This window comes from Python bivittatus, unplaced genomic scaffold (assembly GCF_059951505.1).
Source record: "Python bivittatus isolate LINGU-HERP-01145 unplaced genomic scaffold, Pbiv_v1 ctg000320_np1212, whole genome shotgun sequence".
In the NCBI taxonomy this organism is placed as follows: domain Eukaryota; kingdom Metazoa; phylum Chordata; class Lepidosauria; order Squamata; family Pythonidae; genus Python; species Python bivittatus.
In genome coordinates, this window is record NW_028277052.1 from 10730875 (window position 1) to 10750952 (window position 20078).

General features: G+C 41.0%; 1 protein-coding gene across 1 annotated transcript; it reads left to right on the plus strand.

Moving 5' to 3' along the window:
- Positions 1 to 614: 614 nt before the first annotated feature.
- GCK (glucokinase) lies at positions 615 to 16844 on the plus strand. The gene is made up of 10 exons (XM_088139079.1): positions 615 to 980; positions 3794 to 3956; positions 4221 to 4375; positions 5037 to 5156; positions 6336 to 6431; positions 7544 to 7643; positions 8911 to 9094; positions 10391 to 10546; positions 12122 to 12355; positions 14400 to 16844. Exons 1-10 carry the CDS (start codon positions 951 to 953, stop codon positions 14542 to 14544), a joined length of 1383 nt encoding a protein of 460 aa, XP_087995205.1. The 5' UTR covers positions 615 to 950; the 3' UTR covers positions 14545 to 16844.
- Positions 16845 to 20078: the final 3234 nt, after the last annotated feature.

A 20078-nucleotide genomic window follows, 5' to 3' on the forward strand; every position in this document is an offset into this window, starting at 1 on the left:
AGATGTATAAATAAAGAAAACTAAATCCTGAAACTTATTTAGGCTGTAGACATTTTGAAAAATGAGTAGAAATTAATGTTTAAACTTCATAGTTCTAAACCATGACAACTCACAGTGTAAAGGGTAAAGAAACTAGGCATAGATGGATACATGGAGGTGTGAAAACTTTTGGAATGTTATATGGAAAAGTCTTTGTTAGAAGAACGGTCATATCTCAATGGATGAACAACTGCTTTACGCAAGAAAAGTTCACTCCTGGCCACAGTCTGTGACAATGGAGAATTACTTTCTCTGTTCCTATATGTGATATATATTTTCCCTTCCTCTTCTGTCTGACTGAGTTCACCCATTGCATGATGCCCTTAGTTGACTTAACCATGATTTGTTCAATAAGCCACAGCTGGATGGGTTCACCCAACATGCTACAGTGCAGCTTGTGGTTTACAAAGCACAATGAACCATAAACACACCAATCACTCGATTACTGGAATGGGTTTCCACCTTATGCTGAGTCATGGTTTGTTTCAACATTGTTGGCAGGCTTCACCCATAATGCTGAGGTATAAAAGCATGGTTAACAATCCACGTTGCACAGAGCCACAAAGAAGCCGAAGCCATCCAGAATTCCTAAGAGGCTAAAGCATGAGGTGTCTGGAATGCCATTTGCATCATTTTTGTTAGTGTTGCGATAACGGACCTCCCTTTTCTCTGCTGAGGCAGTGGCTGGGGCTCTCTTGCCTCTCCCTGGTGAACCTTTAATCTTTGGGGACTGGAAACGTTGTCCCCTTAAGCAAACACCAACCAAAGGAGCAGGTGGTTGAGTGCCTTGTCAGTTTCAAAGCCCAGGTGGCTGAGACCATTGCAGGAAGGGAACAGGTTCCCGTCTCTCCCTTGCAGCGCAGACGCCTCCTTCCTGCTTGGAGGATTTGAAAGGCTCACTACCATCAGGGATGAAGAAAGAGTCTGAGACCTTGCGACTGGTGAGGATAATGATCTTTTCCCCAAACCTTTTCTCTTAGGCTTTAAGAAATTATTCCAAGGAAGCTGCTGTATTGCATAGGATTTCCAGGATTCCTGGGTCTGTAACCAGGGGATGGGGCATGGGGATTTCAGGGAATGTAGAGTGCATCTGTCCTTCTGAAGCCTGCTCCTCTTGCCTCCAGATCTGGATTCCTCTGCTGATTTGGGGCCACTTTCTTTGGAATTCATTTGCAAATGGGGAGTGAAGCAGATGTTTAGAACAGTGTTTCTCAACTGTGGCAACTTTAAGACGTGTGGACTTCAACTCCCAGAATTCCCTAGCCAGCATGGCTGGCTAGGGAATTCTGGGAGTTGAAGTCCACACGTCTTAAAGTTGCCAAGGTTGAGAAACACTGGGTTAGAATATCAGAATATGGACAGCTGTTAGCTAAACCCAAAGGAACTGAATAACCACAAAGCACAGGATGTTTCTATGATATGATATGATATCACTATGATATGGAAAGAGGATTGCAGTGTACTGTGCAAATCCTACAGATATGAGGCTGGGCAGTCACTTGCTGGGTTCACCTATCACCCTGAACCCCGAGTTGTTTTAATTGTGGTTTATTGAACAAGATGTAATGATAAGGTTACAAAGTAACGCTAAGCCATATGCTATGGTTTATTGGCCAAGCTGGGTTTATTAGAGTGGGATTACACTTTGCAGTAAGCCTAAACAAAGCTAACCACAATAGAGCAATGTGAGACGCATCATTTTTTCATGTCAGTGTCAGCCATCCAATTTATAATCGAAGATAAAAGGAAACTTCTCTTTCATACACTGTCTTATAAATGTATGGAATCCTCTACTCCAAGCTGGATTTTATTGGTTTTGCTTTAACATGTTACATGTATCCCTGTGATTTATGGCTGAGTGTGATCTGTGTGAACACTGTGAACTGGGCTTAACCAAACAATGACTTGATGCAGAGGTTCCCAAACCTTTTTGGTTCATGGCACCCTTAGTGTCTTTGTAATTTTTTCCTGGAGCACCTAGCCCAAAACTGTGAACAATCTTAAGCTGGTAGTTCATGATCTTGTGGCATCCTGTGGGTTTGCTGCAGCACCCTCGGGCTTCCTGGCATATAGTTTGGGAACTGTGGACTTAGTACAAAATGCAAACCCACCAAAAATAACAATAACTGTTTAGGTAACTGTTTAGAATCCAATTCTTGTTGGAAGCTATTAATGCAAGAGCCTTCTATTTCTGTAATGGTATGTGGGAAAGATCTGGGGAGATGGGGTGAAGAGATGCTGCCAAGGGAACAGATAAGAGACAGCACAGCCTGCAGCTGGATAGTGGGCAAAGCAAGCCGCTCAGAAGGGACCCTCCCTAAGTTCTTGGACTGTTAAGGTGACTGCGGGAGAATTGTACTTTCAGACTTGCAAGATTCTGTTAATGTAGCTTGACAATAAAGTAGAATGAGTTTATCTAGTCATGTTTCCTGTCTGCTCTACTGGTAAGGCTGACAATTTCTCACAGGTTCTCCATCTCCAGCAGACGTGATGCTCTCTCTCAGATGCTGGAACAAGCAGTAATGGGTGAGCTCCTGCTGCTTTCCCATGCCCTGTTGCTTCTGAGATTTCTAATGATGTCTAGCCGATCATGACTGGAAACAGGATACTAGAGTGTGTGAAATGTTGGCCTGATCCAGCAACTCTTCTCCTATGTTCTTACAATGATATGAAAGACTTGAGCAAACATCCTTTGCTTCTGAAACAAAGTCACCATTTCTTTACAGGGAACATATACTCCTATAAACCAGTAAACCATTATAAACTATTCTATTCAACTAATATAAACTATTAGTTAAATCCATATAATATTAGTACTATGACTTGAATCAACATCCCTATTAGACATAGATTTAGAAACATGTCCTATCATTGCCTCATCAAGGAGGTCAGGAAAGGTCACAGGATAAATGATGCAATCTTATTCCAATCCCATTCCAGTCTTCTTGGTTGCTCAAAATCTTTCAGGAATCCTGAAAGAGTAGTGTAAATATTTACAGTTTATATTTAGAGCTAGACTTTGAAGGTTTTAAAGAGCAAGCTGACCAATAAAATGCCCTTTATCTTAACCAGTAACTAAAAATAGAAGAGTGGGAGGAAAATGCAAGCTATTTTGACTGTGTGATCACTACATAATTAGCCACCATTCCATAAGTAAACTTACATAATCCAATTTAAGTGGACTAGAAAGTGGGACAAAGATAAAAATCTGTGCATCCAAACTGGAGTTCTAGAGCTGGGTGTTTTATGAGGTCTTCCTTTCTTAATGCTTTTTCACTTGCATTGACTGGCAATCTTGTAAATTTTCTAGGTTTGGACGCAGTTGTAAGTTTGCATCAGCAGACGAAAGAGAGAGAGAGAATTTTTTTTGCAATGCTCATGAAATTTTAAATGCAGAAAAAGCACAACCTGACTTTCTCCCTTGTTGGAAAATTTGTTGGTTTTGATATTTTGTTGTCAGATATTTATTTATTGCATTGATACCATGTCCTTCAGGTAATCTAGAGCAGAGGGTATTTAGCCTTTTCAAAATTTTCACAACAAGAGAAGCTAGCCAGAGTTGTAGAAGTAGACGTGGATTACCTTGTAAAACCTGTAGCCATGTGAGAATTGGAAGATAGTTTTCCCTTAAAAGCACACGATTGAGAAAATGATTTATCAGATGCAGATGCTAAAAGGGGGAGAAGAAGAAACCAAAGTTTTCCACTTGCAAAGTACAGTGTCCATCTTCTTTCTTGTGTCTCTTTCCTCATAGGTGAAGCAGATCCTATCTGAATTCCGGCTACGGGAAGAGGACTTGAAGAAGGTGATGCGTCGGATGCAGAAGGAAATGGACCGAGGCTTAAAATTGGAGACACATGAGGAGGCCTCTGTGAAGATGCTGCCCACATATGTGCGGTCTACACCAGAAGGATCAGGTACTTGTTGCCTTATTAAAAATGCTTCGTGTGAGATGCAAATTTAGAATAGTCTCTTATTTGTTAATGTCCACTGCATTGTCCAAAGACTATCCTGGAACTGTTGTCCGGGGCTAGAAATAGAAGCATGCTAAAATTAACCACCATCTTATTTAAATGCCTGCTCAATCTGACCTGTCAGTCATGAGGTTCTTCTGGAGGCAATTGATCCAGGTTGTTTTCCAAAGACATACACTGACACGGTGTCACACTCTGGGATTACAGAAGTTGGAGATTTCCTATCTTTGGATCTCGGGGGTACCAATTTCCGAGTGATGCTGGTCAAAGTGGGAGATGATGAGGAAGGGCAATGGAAAGTGAAGACAAAACATCAAATGTACTCCATTCCAGAGGATGCCATGACAGGAACCGCTGAAATGGTGAGTTGATCGTCAGGCCAAATCAACCAAATGAGATGTGGGCTGGATTTGCACAACACAACAGGCTAGGCTAAAATGATGTTAGGTAATTTGTGAGTCAAGGTCTTATGCAAACCTAGCCATTGTATGTAGCTAATTAACTACTTCAATAGGAAAGTACAATGGTATATGAATGTAGCAGTTGCATTTTGTTAATACATGTGTAGGTTTGGTATATTGTATGAACTTAGCTGAGGGTAAATTCAAATGTACAGTCCCAATGTGGATGCAAATATGTAAGTCACATGGTTTGTGTCACCATGTATGTTTCACCATTTGCTCCCCTGCTGATGGCAATGTCTAGGCCAGAAATGACTGGAAGTCATGCTCTTGGAGGCAGTTGGAGATATAATCTCCACAGTTATTGACTTTGTGATATTGTTTCGTAAGGGTGCTAAAAAGAACTCTTCCACGGGGTCTTTTGTGTTTGAACTTCGGTATTCACATAATCAAAGACCTGCACAACTGTTGGAAGGATGTGGGTGTCTTGCTCTCACCCTAGGATATTGTCTTGCTTTTTGTCCAAGAACTTAGGTTAGACAGCTGTTGAATAAGCATGTTGCAAGAAGTGAAAGAAAATATTCACTAAATGGCAATAACAATTTTTGTGTCTCTTCCTCAGCTCTTTGATTATATTTCGGAATGCATCTCTGACTTCCTGGACAAACACCAGATGAAGCACAAAAAGCTGCCTCTGGGCTTTACATTTTCCTTCCCTGTTCGACATGAAGACATTGACAAGGTGGGATTTGAATCCAGGGATCTGAGCCCTGCTTTGATCCTCTGCTTTTGCCTGCAAGACTTTCTCACTTGAGTTGGTAAATCATTAGTAACCATACATCCCAAGACTATTGGAGTGTGTGGTGTTCCTTCTGCCACAGATGATGACAATATAGTAAGGGCTCAAGACAGATTGAAGCTTGGGAGAAAATCTGCCAAGTTAAAAAGACAAACAAGCAAGCAAAACCCAGTCACCTCATGCTATGGACACTCAGAAGATAATCAATTTCTCTATAGGATTACTTACGTTTTAAAACAAGGTGAAACACTTTGGTGGTGTTAGCCCTGAAAAATCAGCATAAAACCTAGATAAATATATGTTGGACCTCGATTTAGTCTAATTTAGAGTAGTAATGTTTAATGTAATATATTTAAATTGAGACTTCTCTAAAGAGGATAAAACCTGGCTACTGTACCTCCATTGGAGTTTGGCTAATGTGCAAATCTGCCAAGGGGAATGTATCGCTCCACTGGTGTAAATGGATCCATGCTACATGAACTTCCAGATAGATATTTCAGCAACCGACAGATTGTGTTAGCCGATGGACCATTGTATGATTTCCCAAATGGCTTGCCCCCTGAAAACTGTAGGACTGTAGACATCTTGCAAAATTATAACGGCCTCCCGCTGCTTTCTTGCTTTATAAGAATGTGGGAGGGGAGAGGATAGATTTGTTAATACAGCATCTGTTGAAGAGAAGGTCGGAAGTCATTATATTTCATAGCTTTAGTTTTTTTGCTTGCTTTTTTCTTCTTTTATTGCACTTTTCTTCTTTTTTCTTTCTTTTCTACCTTTCTCTTTAGATTTGCTTTTTACGTGATGTAAAATCCTCAAAAAATATAAATTTTAAAAATGACCTGTAAGAATGTGAAGAGCTTGTGAGATCTTCTCTAGAATCTCATTGTTCTCACATGAGATCTGGTACAGTATTATCAAAATCAAGTAATCTGCCATTATTCTCCATTGCTGGTACCTAGTTGCCTACATATGCATGCCTTCCTGATTACTGTCTGGATCTTTCTCTGCTTGCAACATGTAGCTTTTGAATTGTATATATTGACCCATATTGTTTATTTCAGCCACAGAATTGTGCTTGTTTTGCAAAGTTTGGTCTGATTCTTTTCATGTCCTGATTTGTAGGGAATTTTGCTGAACTGGACAAAAGGCTTTAAAGCATCTGGAGCTGAAGGGAACAACATTGTGGGGCTTTTGAGAGACGCTATCAAGCGAAGAGGGGTGAGAGGAACATCATTGGATAATGTTTGGTGCATTACATCTTTTCAGTTAATTCTCAGGGTCAGAAAAAGCTGTCTTCTAACAAATTGGGCAGCTTACTCATTGAACCTATCACCAGCAGCTCTCTAAAGAACTGTGAGGCAAAGTTAAGATGTTTGGATAAGGAACTGCAGGAAAATGTTGGAGGAGGCAGCTATAGGAACCACTTAACCTGTGCTGTGCTCCCTAAGCTTAGATTGCATTTCTCAGGTACTGTCATGTAAGATGAAGAACTAGATGGGCACAACTTTATGCTTTGCTTTTAGCAGCAGAATATTTAGGGTGGTTCCTACACCCAGATGACAGGCAGAAGCCTTTTGTATCACTGTTTACAAGGATTTTTAAATTGGAGAGGTCAAGGGTTAAACTAGATCCTTCCTGCATTATCACTGAAGGAGCAACAAAACCTCTAAAAATATGGCAATATCTATGTGATGGCTACACAGACCTCTGAAATGAATCCGTTATTCCATATGAAGGACCCTCAGAGCGAGGGGAACAATTTGGATAGAAGCAATCCTTGCCTTGGAGACTGGAGGCAGGGCCCACCTTTTGATTACATCTGCTTTCTGATTAGTCTCAGCTTTCTGTAGATACAGAACAATCAAGATGCATAACCCTTCCTGGAATAAGAGAAAGGAGGTAGATCTCTTCTCCAAGGAATTTATAATCTAGTTTTCAACACAGGATAGGTGGGAGGAAAGGAAGGGGAAATGGGAAGGTTAGGAAATCTGTTTCCCCCTTCCATTATTCCAGATCTGCAAGAATGATGATAGAATGGCCATCTTAAAGCCCAATGACAGAAAACAAAAGGGACATTTTGAGGTGTGGTGTGACAAATTATATTTTGGTTTTGTGCAGAATGTTAGGAAAACACCAGAGAAGGTTACCTCAATCTCCTTAGCCAATTTCAGAGACAACACCCCACATCTCTGTCTCTGCCTTCCAACACCCCAGGAATTATTTGACTATAAAATTCTAGTAGGTAGTCATTCCACATATGTTGCCCTTATCAGCTAGGTTATTTTCTGAGAAGCCCTAAAGGTCACAATGCTTTTCTCAACCCACCGCAGGATTTTGAGATGGATGTAGTTGCAATGGTCAACGACACAGTAGCAACAATGATATCCTGCTATTATGAAGATCACAGATGTGAAGTTGGCATGATTGTGGGTAAGCGGACCTACCAATTTATATACTCCCCCCTGGGCACAACCATTGCAACCTGAGCAACTCATTCTTGCTGATTTATACTGATCCTGGTTTATAGGGAAGCTACCTTAAACCTACCTAACCTGATGTTATCTTGGTGGCCTCTATTATTCTTAGTCAGCATGCCCATAAAATGTATTGACTGGGGATAATGGGAATTATATTCAGACAAGTCTGGAAGGCAGCAGTTTGAGGAAAGGTGGTCTATTCTGTTTGGGGACAATTCTCCTCCTATCCAATTACCTGATTCTTATAATTCCACGGTAAGGAATTTGTCCTTCTCTAGATGTTACTGAAAGTTCAGTTCCCAGCACTTCCAGCCAGTGACGAGATTTGTTGGACCAATAGTTCTCCAACAAGTTCTGACTACAGATGTTTGTATGGATATTGTAGAAAACCATGGAGTTTGCCATTTTGAGTTATGGTCCTAGCCCAGAGCTATAGCTTCTAATAAGCTGGACACAGTTAGTACATCTTTGCAAATGGCTCCATCTGCAGACCTACTGCTGATTCATTCTGTACAGTCAATGAACCTTACCCATTGATAGATGTATGAGTTCTTTGTTGTTCCTGTTAGATTTTTGAAAGGACACAATGGGAACAGAATAAACAGACTTTTTCCTGTAATGGGTAGATGCTAAAGAACTACAAAGGGAGGCAAGAGTTCTGCTCCATTTATCTGAAGATGAGTAATACTATTTGTAGTACAAATAGTAGGTTGCCTGGAAATTTGTGTTTTGTTTTGCTTTTTTAGCTCAGGTGCTCAATATGGCCAAATTCTTATGTGACTATTATTATGATGTGACTATTCTGGGAAGAGCCATTATATACCAAGTGGACATTGTCAAGCAGTACTTTTTAACAGCACCGAAGCGCTTTCTGACATTCTAAATATATATTAGGTCCATCGACAACAGTAATGACTCTGCTTCACGATTAAATGCTAAGTAAGGACACACAGGCATTTTACAACATAGGAGCCAGAAGCACTCTGCACAATTTCCTTCTGCGTAGTTATAAATTCTACACTGCTGTCAGTATGTGTTCACATAATCTTCAGTATCTCATCTTACATTAGCCTTTATACATGCCTGTAGCAATGCACTGAGATTGGTTGGACCTGGGGTAAAATGTCTGCTTCCAAAAAGGTCAAAATGGACAAGGATAATAAAGATATGTCAAGGGTTGTGGCTGACTGGGGGAATCTCTTTGCCTTCCCTTCTCTTAGGCACAGGTTGCAATGCTTGCTACATGGAGGAGATGGAGAATGTGGAACTGGTGGAAGGAGATGAAGGACGGATGTGTGTGAACACCGAATGGGGGGCTTTTGGGGAGTCAGGAGAGTTAGACGAATTCCTCTTGGAGTACGATCGTGTGGTGGATGAAACCTCCCTTAACCCCGGTCAGCAGCTGTAAGGAATATGACAGATAAAGTTAACCTAATTGTTTATTGCTGCCCCGAGCTTCATACTTTTCTCTGGTGATCAGGGGAACAGGGACAAGGCACTAAAGCTGGCATTAAAGCTTTGATCTCACTGTATCATCTAGGCCCAAGTCATGAATTTGGGATTATCACAGGGCAATTACTTGTGATATCATTCTTCTCCACAGCTGGGAAATTCTGGAAGTTAAAGTCCACGCATCTTAAAGTTGCCAAGGTTGAGAAACCTTGGACTAGAGACTAAAACCAATTATGCATTTCTAAGGTTAGAGCAAGGGTGGGCAGTCTTTGTCTGTTGAAAGCTGCTTTGCTTTATAAGTAATCTGTTGGGGGTCACATGCAGCAGTGAATAGGGCTTAAGCCAGAGATGGGTGGGGACACTTGTTCTCTCTCTTTCTGCCAACCCTCCTTTCCTCTTGCTCTTTTCTTTTGTCCTGCATCCTTTTCTTCCCCTCTCCCAAACAGCAGATTGCCAGGGAAGGACCAAGGAGCTCTTATCAAAATCTGGACTGATCCTTTGCAGAAGACTTTTTAATAAGTCCAAGCATCACATGACATTCTTTGGGCTATATATAGCCCACACTTTCCTTAGATAAACCTTCCATAACCTAGCCACCTTAAAATATGTTGGGCTAGGAGTTCTAGGATATTTGGCCACAAAATTCTGGACAGCATTGGTTTGGGAAAATTGCTTTAGAGCAGAGTTTTTCAACCTGGGTAGCTTCCAGATGTGTGAACTTCAACTCCCAGAATTCTCAGTAATGGCCATGTTGGCTGAGATATTTGGGAGTTGATGTCCACACATCAAAAGGATGCCCAAATTGGGTAAAGCTGCCTTAGAATAGAGGTAATAACATTCATGGGTTTCCTTTCTTGGCTTCACAGCAACAAACTGGACTTGCAAAAAACTTCTAATATTGAAAACATCATGGATCTGAGATCTGAACTCTGGCACAAATGACCTGTGCACACATTGGTTGCTGGAAAAAAAAAGCCAAGTCAAGCAAAGAGGAAAAATGGTTATTTTTCCTTCTGTTCAGAGAAAACAACCTCCGTTGTTAGGCAATCAATCTTGATATGTGACTGGATTTTGTTAAAACAAGCTGCAGTGACTTCATCTAACACACTAACACACCTAACCTCCCCCATTATACATATATAAATGACCTTTATGCCTTGTGGGTGTTGATGGGCCTGTCTCTTTTTTCCTACCTATCTGCACCGAGTTTCTCCTGTATGTGACTAAACCGTACCTTCCTTTCTCCAGGTATGAGAAGATCATAGGTGGGAAATACATGGGGGAGATCGTACGACTAGTGCTGCTAAAACTTGTCAATGAAAATTTACTCTTCAGTGGAGAAGCTTCAGAAAAGCTGAAAACCAGGGGATCATTTGAAAGTCGTTTCATCTCGCAAATTGAAAGGTAGTCAATGTAAAGTTAACTTTTGGCAGTTTTGAATCGTCAGGAGAGGGCTGTTGGGTGCCTTGCTAATAGTATTCGGTGGAAATAAGGGGTAAGCTTGTTTTGCTGACCAGTTTTTGGAATGCCCTGCAAGACAATATTGCGTTCCAGACTGGAGATTCCTCCCCATTCTCCCACCACTCACAACAGACCAGGCATTTTAGTTATTTGTTCTTTTGTTTATTTTATCCATTCTTCTGCAGTAGTTTTATTCTGTTTTTAGTTTTATGTTTCATATTATGAATAATTTGGTTCTCAAAAAAGAAGGTGCTGATCTGTATGAAATCTATCCTATGGAGTGAATTTAAAGTACTGTAGGCTTTTCTAAAGTGGTTGTAATCTGTCTGCCAAAAAGTATAAAAATGGTAGTGTCTCATCCTCATCAATCTGCTATCTGCAAATATTATATACAGGTAGTCCCCAATTTAAGAACGAGTTCTGTTCCCAAGGTCTGTCCTTAAGTCAAATTTGTACTTAAGCCGGAACTGTATTATTGTATAATACTGTATTAGTCAGTGTTTCTCAGCCTTGGCAACTTTAAGATGCTAGTTGGGGAATTCTGGGAGTTGAAGTCCACACATCTTAAAGTTGTCAAGGTCGAGAAACAGTGGTATAAGTAGTATTGTGTAATGAACTCGAACCATTATATATTGAACTCGAATTTTGCTACAATAGAGTCCATTCTTAACAATGGGTCATCCTTAAACTGGGCATTCTTAACCCGGGGACTACCTGTAGTCTTATATTAATCAGCTGTGATGAATAACAAGTCAAGATTAGCTGTGGCTTTCTAGTTCAGACTTTCCATCAAGGCTTGATGGATTTTCACTGAACTGTTCATGACATCTTCATTTCATGAATGGCTATAAATGACCATCCATTCTATGGCCAGAGAAGGGAGAGGTCGTTATGATTTATTCATACAGTAATAGATTTTCTGCTTTCCAGGGGTGTGCTAGGCTTCCTGCAGATTTCCAAAAAAACAAGGAACGCCAGACATAGACTCCCCCTAGAAGTCCCCAGGCAGTAGGCTAAACTGGAAAGCCAAAAAAAAAAAAAATTGGTCAGAAAGCAATGACAAACCATCAGCACAGTGTTACTAAGAAAATTACATGGATGTGTCCATAAAACTGCCAAGGAGTGAGCTTGACCCAGAGGTTTTACTTTTAGAGGGATGCAAAACAATCTGAGATCAGAATACTTTGTCTTCATAATGTCCTATTCCAATTTCACAATGGCCATTCCAGCTATGCTGGAAATCAACCCTCACATGGACTGCTTCAACCGCAAACCTTTTTGCACAGCTCTCTTTACAATCATCACCTAGCCATTTTGCTTTTCTCCTGATCTTCAGTACGGTCCTGACAATCTTCTTCCTATTTCCCCTCCTACAACTGGAGATATTTATAAAATCTCTCTCACAGGCCTTGGCTATATCCATCAGATAGACACGATCCAGGAGAGCTTTGGTTAGAATAAAGTTAACTTGTCATTATGGTGCCACGAGACTCTCTTATCTTTCCATTTTGTTTCCAGTGATCCTGGCGACCACAAGCAGATTTACAATATTCTGACCTCTTTTGAGCTATTGCCCTCTGTCATGGACTGTGACATTGTTCGGATGGCGTGTGAGAGCGTCTCCACACGGGCTGCGCAGATGTGTTCAGCTGGGCTGGCTGGGGTTATCAACCGCATGCGGGACAGCAGGAATGAGGAGACTCTGAAGATTACAGTGGGCGTGGATGGGTCAGTCTACAAGCACCACCCTTGGTGAGCCCTTGACACAACCTTGGTTTCCATTTTTTTTAAATATAATTTTTATTGAAGAAATTGTTAACAAGATAAAAACAATACAAATATTAGAAAAGAAACAAAGAAATAAGGAAGAATAGTGAATAAGTAAGAAAGAAAATAAAAATAGAAGTAGAAAAGATTATAAAGAAGCTGTTTCCGATCTTTTTGACAGTGGTTATAAATGCATTTATATTTTACCCTGTCTCTCTCTCTAAGGTTACTTCATAATTTCCTTCTTTCATAAGCTTCCTTTCTAATCTTCAAACCCCTAAATCACAAGTTCATTTTTCTCTTTTTTCAGCAAAAAGTCCATAAGGGTTTCCAGTTACTGATAAATGTAGTTGTTGATCTTTCTGTAATCAAACAAGTCAATTTTGCCATCTCTACTAGTTCTGTCATCTTCACCAACCATTCCTGTGGATATTTCAGAATCTTTCCATTTTTGGACATATAAGAGTCTTGCAGCAGTAATTATACATAAAAATAATCCTCCATGGCTCTTTTCTAATTGACTGTCCATTAATCCCAGCAAGAAAAGTTCTGGTATCAGTTGAATATTGATCTTTAAAATTCTTTATATCATTATATGTATTTGAACCCAGAAATTTCTGGCTTTTTTACAAGTCCACCAAGCATGATAAAATGACCCTTCATGTTGTCCACCACATTTCCATCATAAATTTGAAATATCTTTATACATTCTAGACACCTTTCCTGGAGTAATATACTAATGATACATCAGTTTATAAAAATTATCTTTTAAATCACAACAATGTAAACTTCAATCCTTTTAACCACCTATTTTCCCACTGTTCCATCAGTATATTGTGCCCAAAGTTGCCCATTTTATCATATAGATTTTCACAACACAACCTTGATTTCCTGAAAGACATCTCTCGAATGATCAAATATTTAACTAAGAGATATGGACACACCGAAATGGCCTCCTGTTGCCAACTGTGAAAAGAAGCTAGGTTCCAGTGTGAAGATACTATGAGAGAATTTTGGTGTCTTGCAGGATTGGACAAAACACTTGGTCCTCAAACAAAATAGCTCCCTAACCAAAACCATCTCTTGAGGAATAAAAACACAAGAATAAATACAAAATTTTGAACATGTATTATCATCTGATGTAGTCCATTGTTTCTTAGGATCTGGCATTCTCTGCTTATAGACAACCCATAGTAATATGTGTGTGTGTGTGTGTGTATGCATGTACTGTATGTATGTATATACTGTGTGTGTGTGTGTATCCATGGAAGTTTGCAAATCCATGGCTGCCCTATGGGAATAAGAAGAGTTACAGCTGAAAAGCCATAGACAGGCAAAAGATTAGATCTGCTTTCATTCATAACATTTAGCTTGGCCCTTATTCAGCCAGGTTGAAGGAGTTGCTGCCAAAGACATTCAACGTGCCCAAAGACAGCTTCATGCTGTGACCACAGCAAACTTCACGGTACTAGGCAGGAGATCAGACACAATAAACGGAAGAGGAGACACCTCTCTTATGTGTTTTGAATTCATTGCTGAGGCTTAAGCCAATAAACGGGATTCTTGGACACCACAAAGGGCCTGTCCACATGCCAGGGCTGCTTTCAATACAACCTGCTTTCATCCTGGGTAAAATGAAACCCGAAATATGGGGGTTGGGGGAAAATCCCTTTTAAGAAGTGGGTGGCTCACCAGTTAATGCAGTAATGTGGTTCAGAGTTCTGCAAATCTAGCAGAGTGGTGTTGAATTTATGCTCCAGGGTGTCCTGAAACCCATACAGCTGAATTAATTTAGCCAATTATGGTTATATAAACATGGTCATCATGTTATGTAAATACAGCTGTAGAGTTGCAAAACTGGTATCTGCTTGGGAGGGCTGCTGAGAGCCCTGGCTGTGTAGGAGGTTGCTTCTCCAGTTTTGGGAAGACTAACTGAAGAGGGTGATCCTGGAAGCACTCACTCACTCACTCACTCACTCACTCACTCTTCCTTTCTTCTTTTTCTCTCCCTTTTTCCTTCTTTTCACAGTTTCAAAGAGCGTTTCCATGCATCAGTCAGGCAGCTCACTCCAGGCTGTGACATCTCCTTCCTGCAGTCAGAAGAAGGCAGTGGCCGAGGAGCAGCTCTCATTTCTGCTGTAGCGTGCAAAATGGCTTGCATGATTGGCCAGTGAGATGGACCATGAAAGGCCACCTTCCTAGAAAGCACCTCTTCTTCCCAGTGACCCAGGCTGTGTTGTTTTAGGGTGTGCCCAGGAGCAGCACCAGTAGGAGGAAATTTTTCCTGGGGAGTAGACAATTGAACTGACCACTGGACAGAACAACGGCTGGAGCAACATTGGGTTCCTCCTAACTTCTTATATGTAGACAATGCAATAACTCTTTCAAACTTCAGCTTCTCCTTTTTCTTCCTAAAACCTTCTCCAATACTGCATGATGGCGGGGAGGGGGATGAGGGGTGTTCAGTTTATGTATTAAAGCAGTTTCACAAAGTTCTGTGGAGGTGTTGAGTGAATGGGGAGGAAATTAATTTGTTGGGGGGAAAGTGCTAAACAAAAAGAGATCTAGACCTATTGGTACTGAGTTGATAAGGAGAGTAACCCAAATTCTGTTTTTCCCAGTGTGGCGATTATTGGAGCCTTGTTTAATAGAATGGATAGCATTGGATTTAGAAGAGAGCAAAGGAAGGCACAGACATCAATTCCAAAGTGTAGGATCATCCAAAACATACCACTGGTTTCTTCTTTAGAAAATCAGGTTCTAAGGAGATTAAAAGAAGGGTCCCTATCAGCGCTTGGTGGTGAGATATGATCTCCATTTCAATGTTCCTAGGAATTTTTGGTGCTGATTTTTTCCCCAAGCAGCTGTTAATTCTGTCCTAATGTGACTTGGGCCATGTGTGTTCCCACTTGCTTGTACCCACAGCACAAAGAGCCCCTGCCCAAGCAACCTCTGTTTTCCACTGTGTTCACTTGGTGCTGCCTTCATCTCGTCTGTAGCCCATAAGAGACAGACTTATGTTGTGGTTAGCTGTTAAATAATATTTTCCCCTTTCTTCTAATAGCAGGGGAACTTCAAGGCATCTAAGGTCTGCTAGACTTTGTCACCCTTGCTTTGGAGAGAACTCAGGGGATGGGCCATGACTGGGAACAAAGGCATTAGAAGCAAGAGAGGAATCAGCAGTGTGAACAGCCAAATTCATACCATTATGGTTTTCTACCAGCTCAATCATGGGTGGAAAACACTTCAATTCACTAACAGAAAAAGGTTCTAAGTGGGTATATCAAATCTGAACTTAAGATACTATTTCCAGAAATAGCACAATCCAGATGCTTGAAGCTTCATTTGCTTTCATGACACTCCAGATCTAGGTCAAACATGAATCCAAGAGGCCTGAGAACAAACTGATTATTCTCTACATCAACGATGACCATAGAAGAGTGGGAGATGATGCAAAGTGGCAGGTTCATCATGTACCTGGTTGAATCAAGGTGTTACATTTTCCCCTAGTATTTGAGTTCACTTGTGTTGGGTTTTTACACCCAGGTTTAATCTATTTAGAGGGGTTAATTGTCATTTCAGTGTATTCAAATCCCCATAAGACATTAGATAACCACATTGCCTATTTTCAACAAGCATGCTTGGAGAAGGCTTGGCAGGGTGTAAAAAAATGGGTTCTGGAGTCCCATATCCTTATCATTTCCTGATTTTATTTGTCTTTAGAAGGGAATGTATTTATCTATTTGCCTTTTTTAGCTTTCTATTTTTAAGCTCTGGTTCTATCTTTAGAAACTGAGAAAAATAGAAACCACAATACTTCCTCTAAAAACAGAGGTCGAAGACTGCCATCCGCTAAATATGAAAAGGTTTTGCTGTTTCTCTACATGCCTGAATTTTGGCTCAGCAGTGATTTGTTGATGCCCCGATAATTAGCCCATTAATGTGGATGGAATGTAGTTGGACAAAAATGCCAGTTAGTAAAGACAAGGGTGATATGGGTTGCAGTGGCTAAAATGGATGATTGGGTGAATGCTATAAAGATTCTAGTCCAGACGTACTTGAGATGAAGTGAAGAAAGATTCATGGGTAGAATAATGAAAAAAAGGCGGGGGGGGGGCTGGAGCAATTTGTACAAAGCACTGGATAAGGTGAAAAAGGTACAGGTCTTTGTCACACAGTCAGAAAGATAGATTGCTGAGCATGTCAGAAACTGACACACACATCTATTTTCTGGGAAGTTTAGCCAAGGTAGGCTGGAATGCAAACATGATATTTGAACAGTAAGAAATACACATAATTCTGCTTTTTTAATGGAATACCTTGCCAATCCCTTAGTTCCCCATCTTTCCCACTGAGTTTTTGGTCATACAGTTGCTTGACTTAGGCACACTTGCTTTCTTATCACTGGCATAATATTGTTTATTTTCCTGTTTTGTTTTACTTCTGTCTCCTGCTATCCTTTTCATAGTTTGGGGGGGGGGGGTCTTTTATATTAAAAGTAACATACATAAAAAATAAAAGATGGATAAAATTTATCCCTGTGTCATCTTTTTTGTTTTCCAAAGATTATTTTTATGCAGTAATTTGGAATATAATACATAACTGGAACTTCTGTATGGTAAAGAAGTAATACACAGAGAAATTGTAGACATATATACTTGAAAGTCAGTCTTACTGAGTTTAGATTATTCTCAGGTTAATGTGCACAGGATTTCAGGGTTGATTCTGGTGGGGGGAGGAAAACATTCAAATACACAAACAATGATGATGAAGGCTGGTGTGGGTCTTCCGGGCTGTGTGGCCGTGGTCTTGAAGTCTTGTTTCCTAACATTTCGCCAGCACCTGTGACCGGCATCTTCAGAGTGCAGGAGCACAGACAGGAGCAGTTCTCTCTGTGCCCAGGTGAAGTGACCCTTCTGTGGGTATTTATAGAGATCTGGGGGGGGAAGGGGGATGGGGGTGTGTGGGGGGGGTTGAGTTACTGAGTGGCTGCTTGTTTTGGTGTCAGCATCTGTGTGTATCTTCACACAGGGGGGATTAGGCAGGGTTTTTTCTTCTACTGAATTGTTAACGAGGGGCTGCTGGGGGTGATTAGCAAGTTCATTGTGTGAACTGTTCACATGTCCTGGTGGTTGAGCTGAGTTCGTTGACCTTTTGCAGGCTGTATTTTTCTATCCTATGGGACAATGAGTACTATGAACAGATGGACGGTGTCGCCATGGGAAGCCCCCTGAGCCCAGTCGTAGCAAATTTCTACATGGAACATTTTGAAAAACGGGCTTTAGAAACCGCACCCGTTACCCCAACAGTCTGGTTCCGATTTGTGGATGACACCTTCGCAATTTGGAGTCAGGATGAAGAAGACCTAGAGAAGTTCCTGAACCACCTAAACAGCGTCCACCCCAATATACAATTCACCATGGAAAAAGAAGTGGATGGCCAACTTCCATTTCTAGACACGGTGGTCATACGCAAACCAGACCTCAAATTAGGACACAAAGTCTACAGAAAACCCACCCACACAGACTGGTACCTACACAAAAACTCCAACCACCACCCACGTCAGAAAAGAGGCATTATCAAAACCCTCATGGATCGTGCCAATCAGATCTGCGAAACCCAATTCCTAAACTCTGAACTTAACCACCTTAATTGGGTCCTACAAGCAAATGGCTACTCCAAGAATGAAATAAAAAGAGCCATCAAACCAAGAAAGCAACATGCAACTGAAGAAGAAAAACAGCCACCCACCAACAAAGTATTTCTGCCCTATATCAAAGGGGTCACAGACCGCATGGGAAAACTGATGGAAAAACACAATTTCCAAACAATCTTCAGACCCACCAGAAAAGTACAAGAAGTGCTAAAATCAGCAAAAGACAAAAGGGATCCCCTCACCGCTGCAGGAGTATACCGCATACCATGCAGTCGCGGGCAAGTATACATCGGGACCACAAAACGCAGCATCCATACCAGGATAAAAGAACACGAAAGACACTGCAGACTACAGCAACCAGAAAAATCTGCAGTAGCTGAACATGCTCTCAAGCACACTGGACACAAAATCCTATTTGAAAACACAGAGATACTGGACAACACCAACAGCCACTATACCAGGCTATACCGGGAAGCCATTGAGATTCACAAACACCAGCACAGTTTCAATAAAAAAGAGGAGAGTCTAAAAATCAACAAAACCTGGCTACCAATCCTGAAAAATACAGCCTGCAAAAGGTCACCGAACTCAGCTCAACCACCAGGACATGTGAACAGTTCACACAATGAACTTGCTAATCACCCCCAGCAGCCCCTCGTTAACAATTCAGTAGAAGAAAAAACCCTGCCTAATCCCCCCTGTGTGAAGATACACACAGATGCTGACACCAAAACAAGCAGCCACTCAGTAACCCAACCCCACCCACACACACCCATCCCCCCCTTCCCCCCAGATCTCTATAAATACCCACAGAAGGGTCACTTCACCCTGGGCACAGAGAGAACTGCTCCTGTCTGTGCTCCTGCACTCTGAAGATGCCGGTCACAGGTGCTGGCAAAACGTTAGGAAACAAAACTTCAAGACCCCGGCCACACAGCCCGGAAGTCCCACACCAGCCATCATATGCCGGCCGTGAAAGCCTTCGATAATACAATGATGATGAAGCTAGGGAACAATTTAATAACATTCACTTGTAGGGTATTTTTTAAAATGTGAATACAATAAAGTGAATTGCTAGTGATTAATATTACTGAATATTTTTTTAAAAAAGAAAAAGAACAGAGAATGCATCCACAGAAAAGGAGGATAAAAAAGATTGCTTAAAATGTGCATACACCAGTGTTTATGCTACAATCATAAATTTCATAGTGTTATCATTTAAATGAAAACAAAATGCAATTCTCACAATAGCTGTGGAAACCGATGTGGTGATCCATGTTGCTGGCAATATGAATTCAGCAGGAATCTTACTTAGAGGATGTGCTCCTGACCATATGCAGAGTGGTAGAAGAATACCAGCTAATTAACAGCAGCAAGCCCCATTCAGAAAAGGAGACATGCTCATAATGTAGTTATCTTGGATGCCATGAAAAGGCTTAATTCAGGTCTTCAGTGAATGCTAACAGACATTCATTATATTTGAAAAGTACCCTAATCAGAAATACATAGGAGAGAAAGCCATATCTTCTATCTACACTACATCTTTAAGAGGAAATCAAGAGAGACAGACAGGAAGTTCCCTAGTCTTTAAAAATTAGAGACACATTTAACTAATCATAGGCCAGGTAAGAGATAACCATGGGTAGTGTGAAACCCTGTCGCATTCTCTATTTCTCACCATTTATTTTGCCCAAAAGGTTCATACATGCAAACAGCTGATGCAGTCTCCTACATATCAGCTTGCTAACTGGAGATGGGAAATTCTCCTAGGGCCAAGGTGGCATGTGCAACCAGGCAACTGCAACTCAACCCTTCTGTTGATGTGTGCAATATTGATGCACATAGAAAAGGGCAGGCCTTCAATTGTGCAGTTATGCCCATCTTGGTTTTTTGGTGCCTCCCACAGATGCCCCTGCTTCAAACCTTCTCCAGTCTCCCTTCTTCCATTTTTTAAAATATTTAAATTAACTTGGACTAGACAACCATTAAAATAGAGGCGGGCACTTTAGATGAAGGCCTAGCTTTCTTGAAAAGTCTATAATGCTGGGAAAG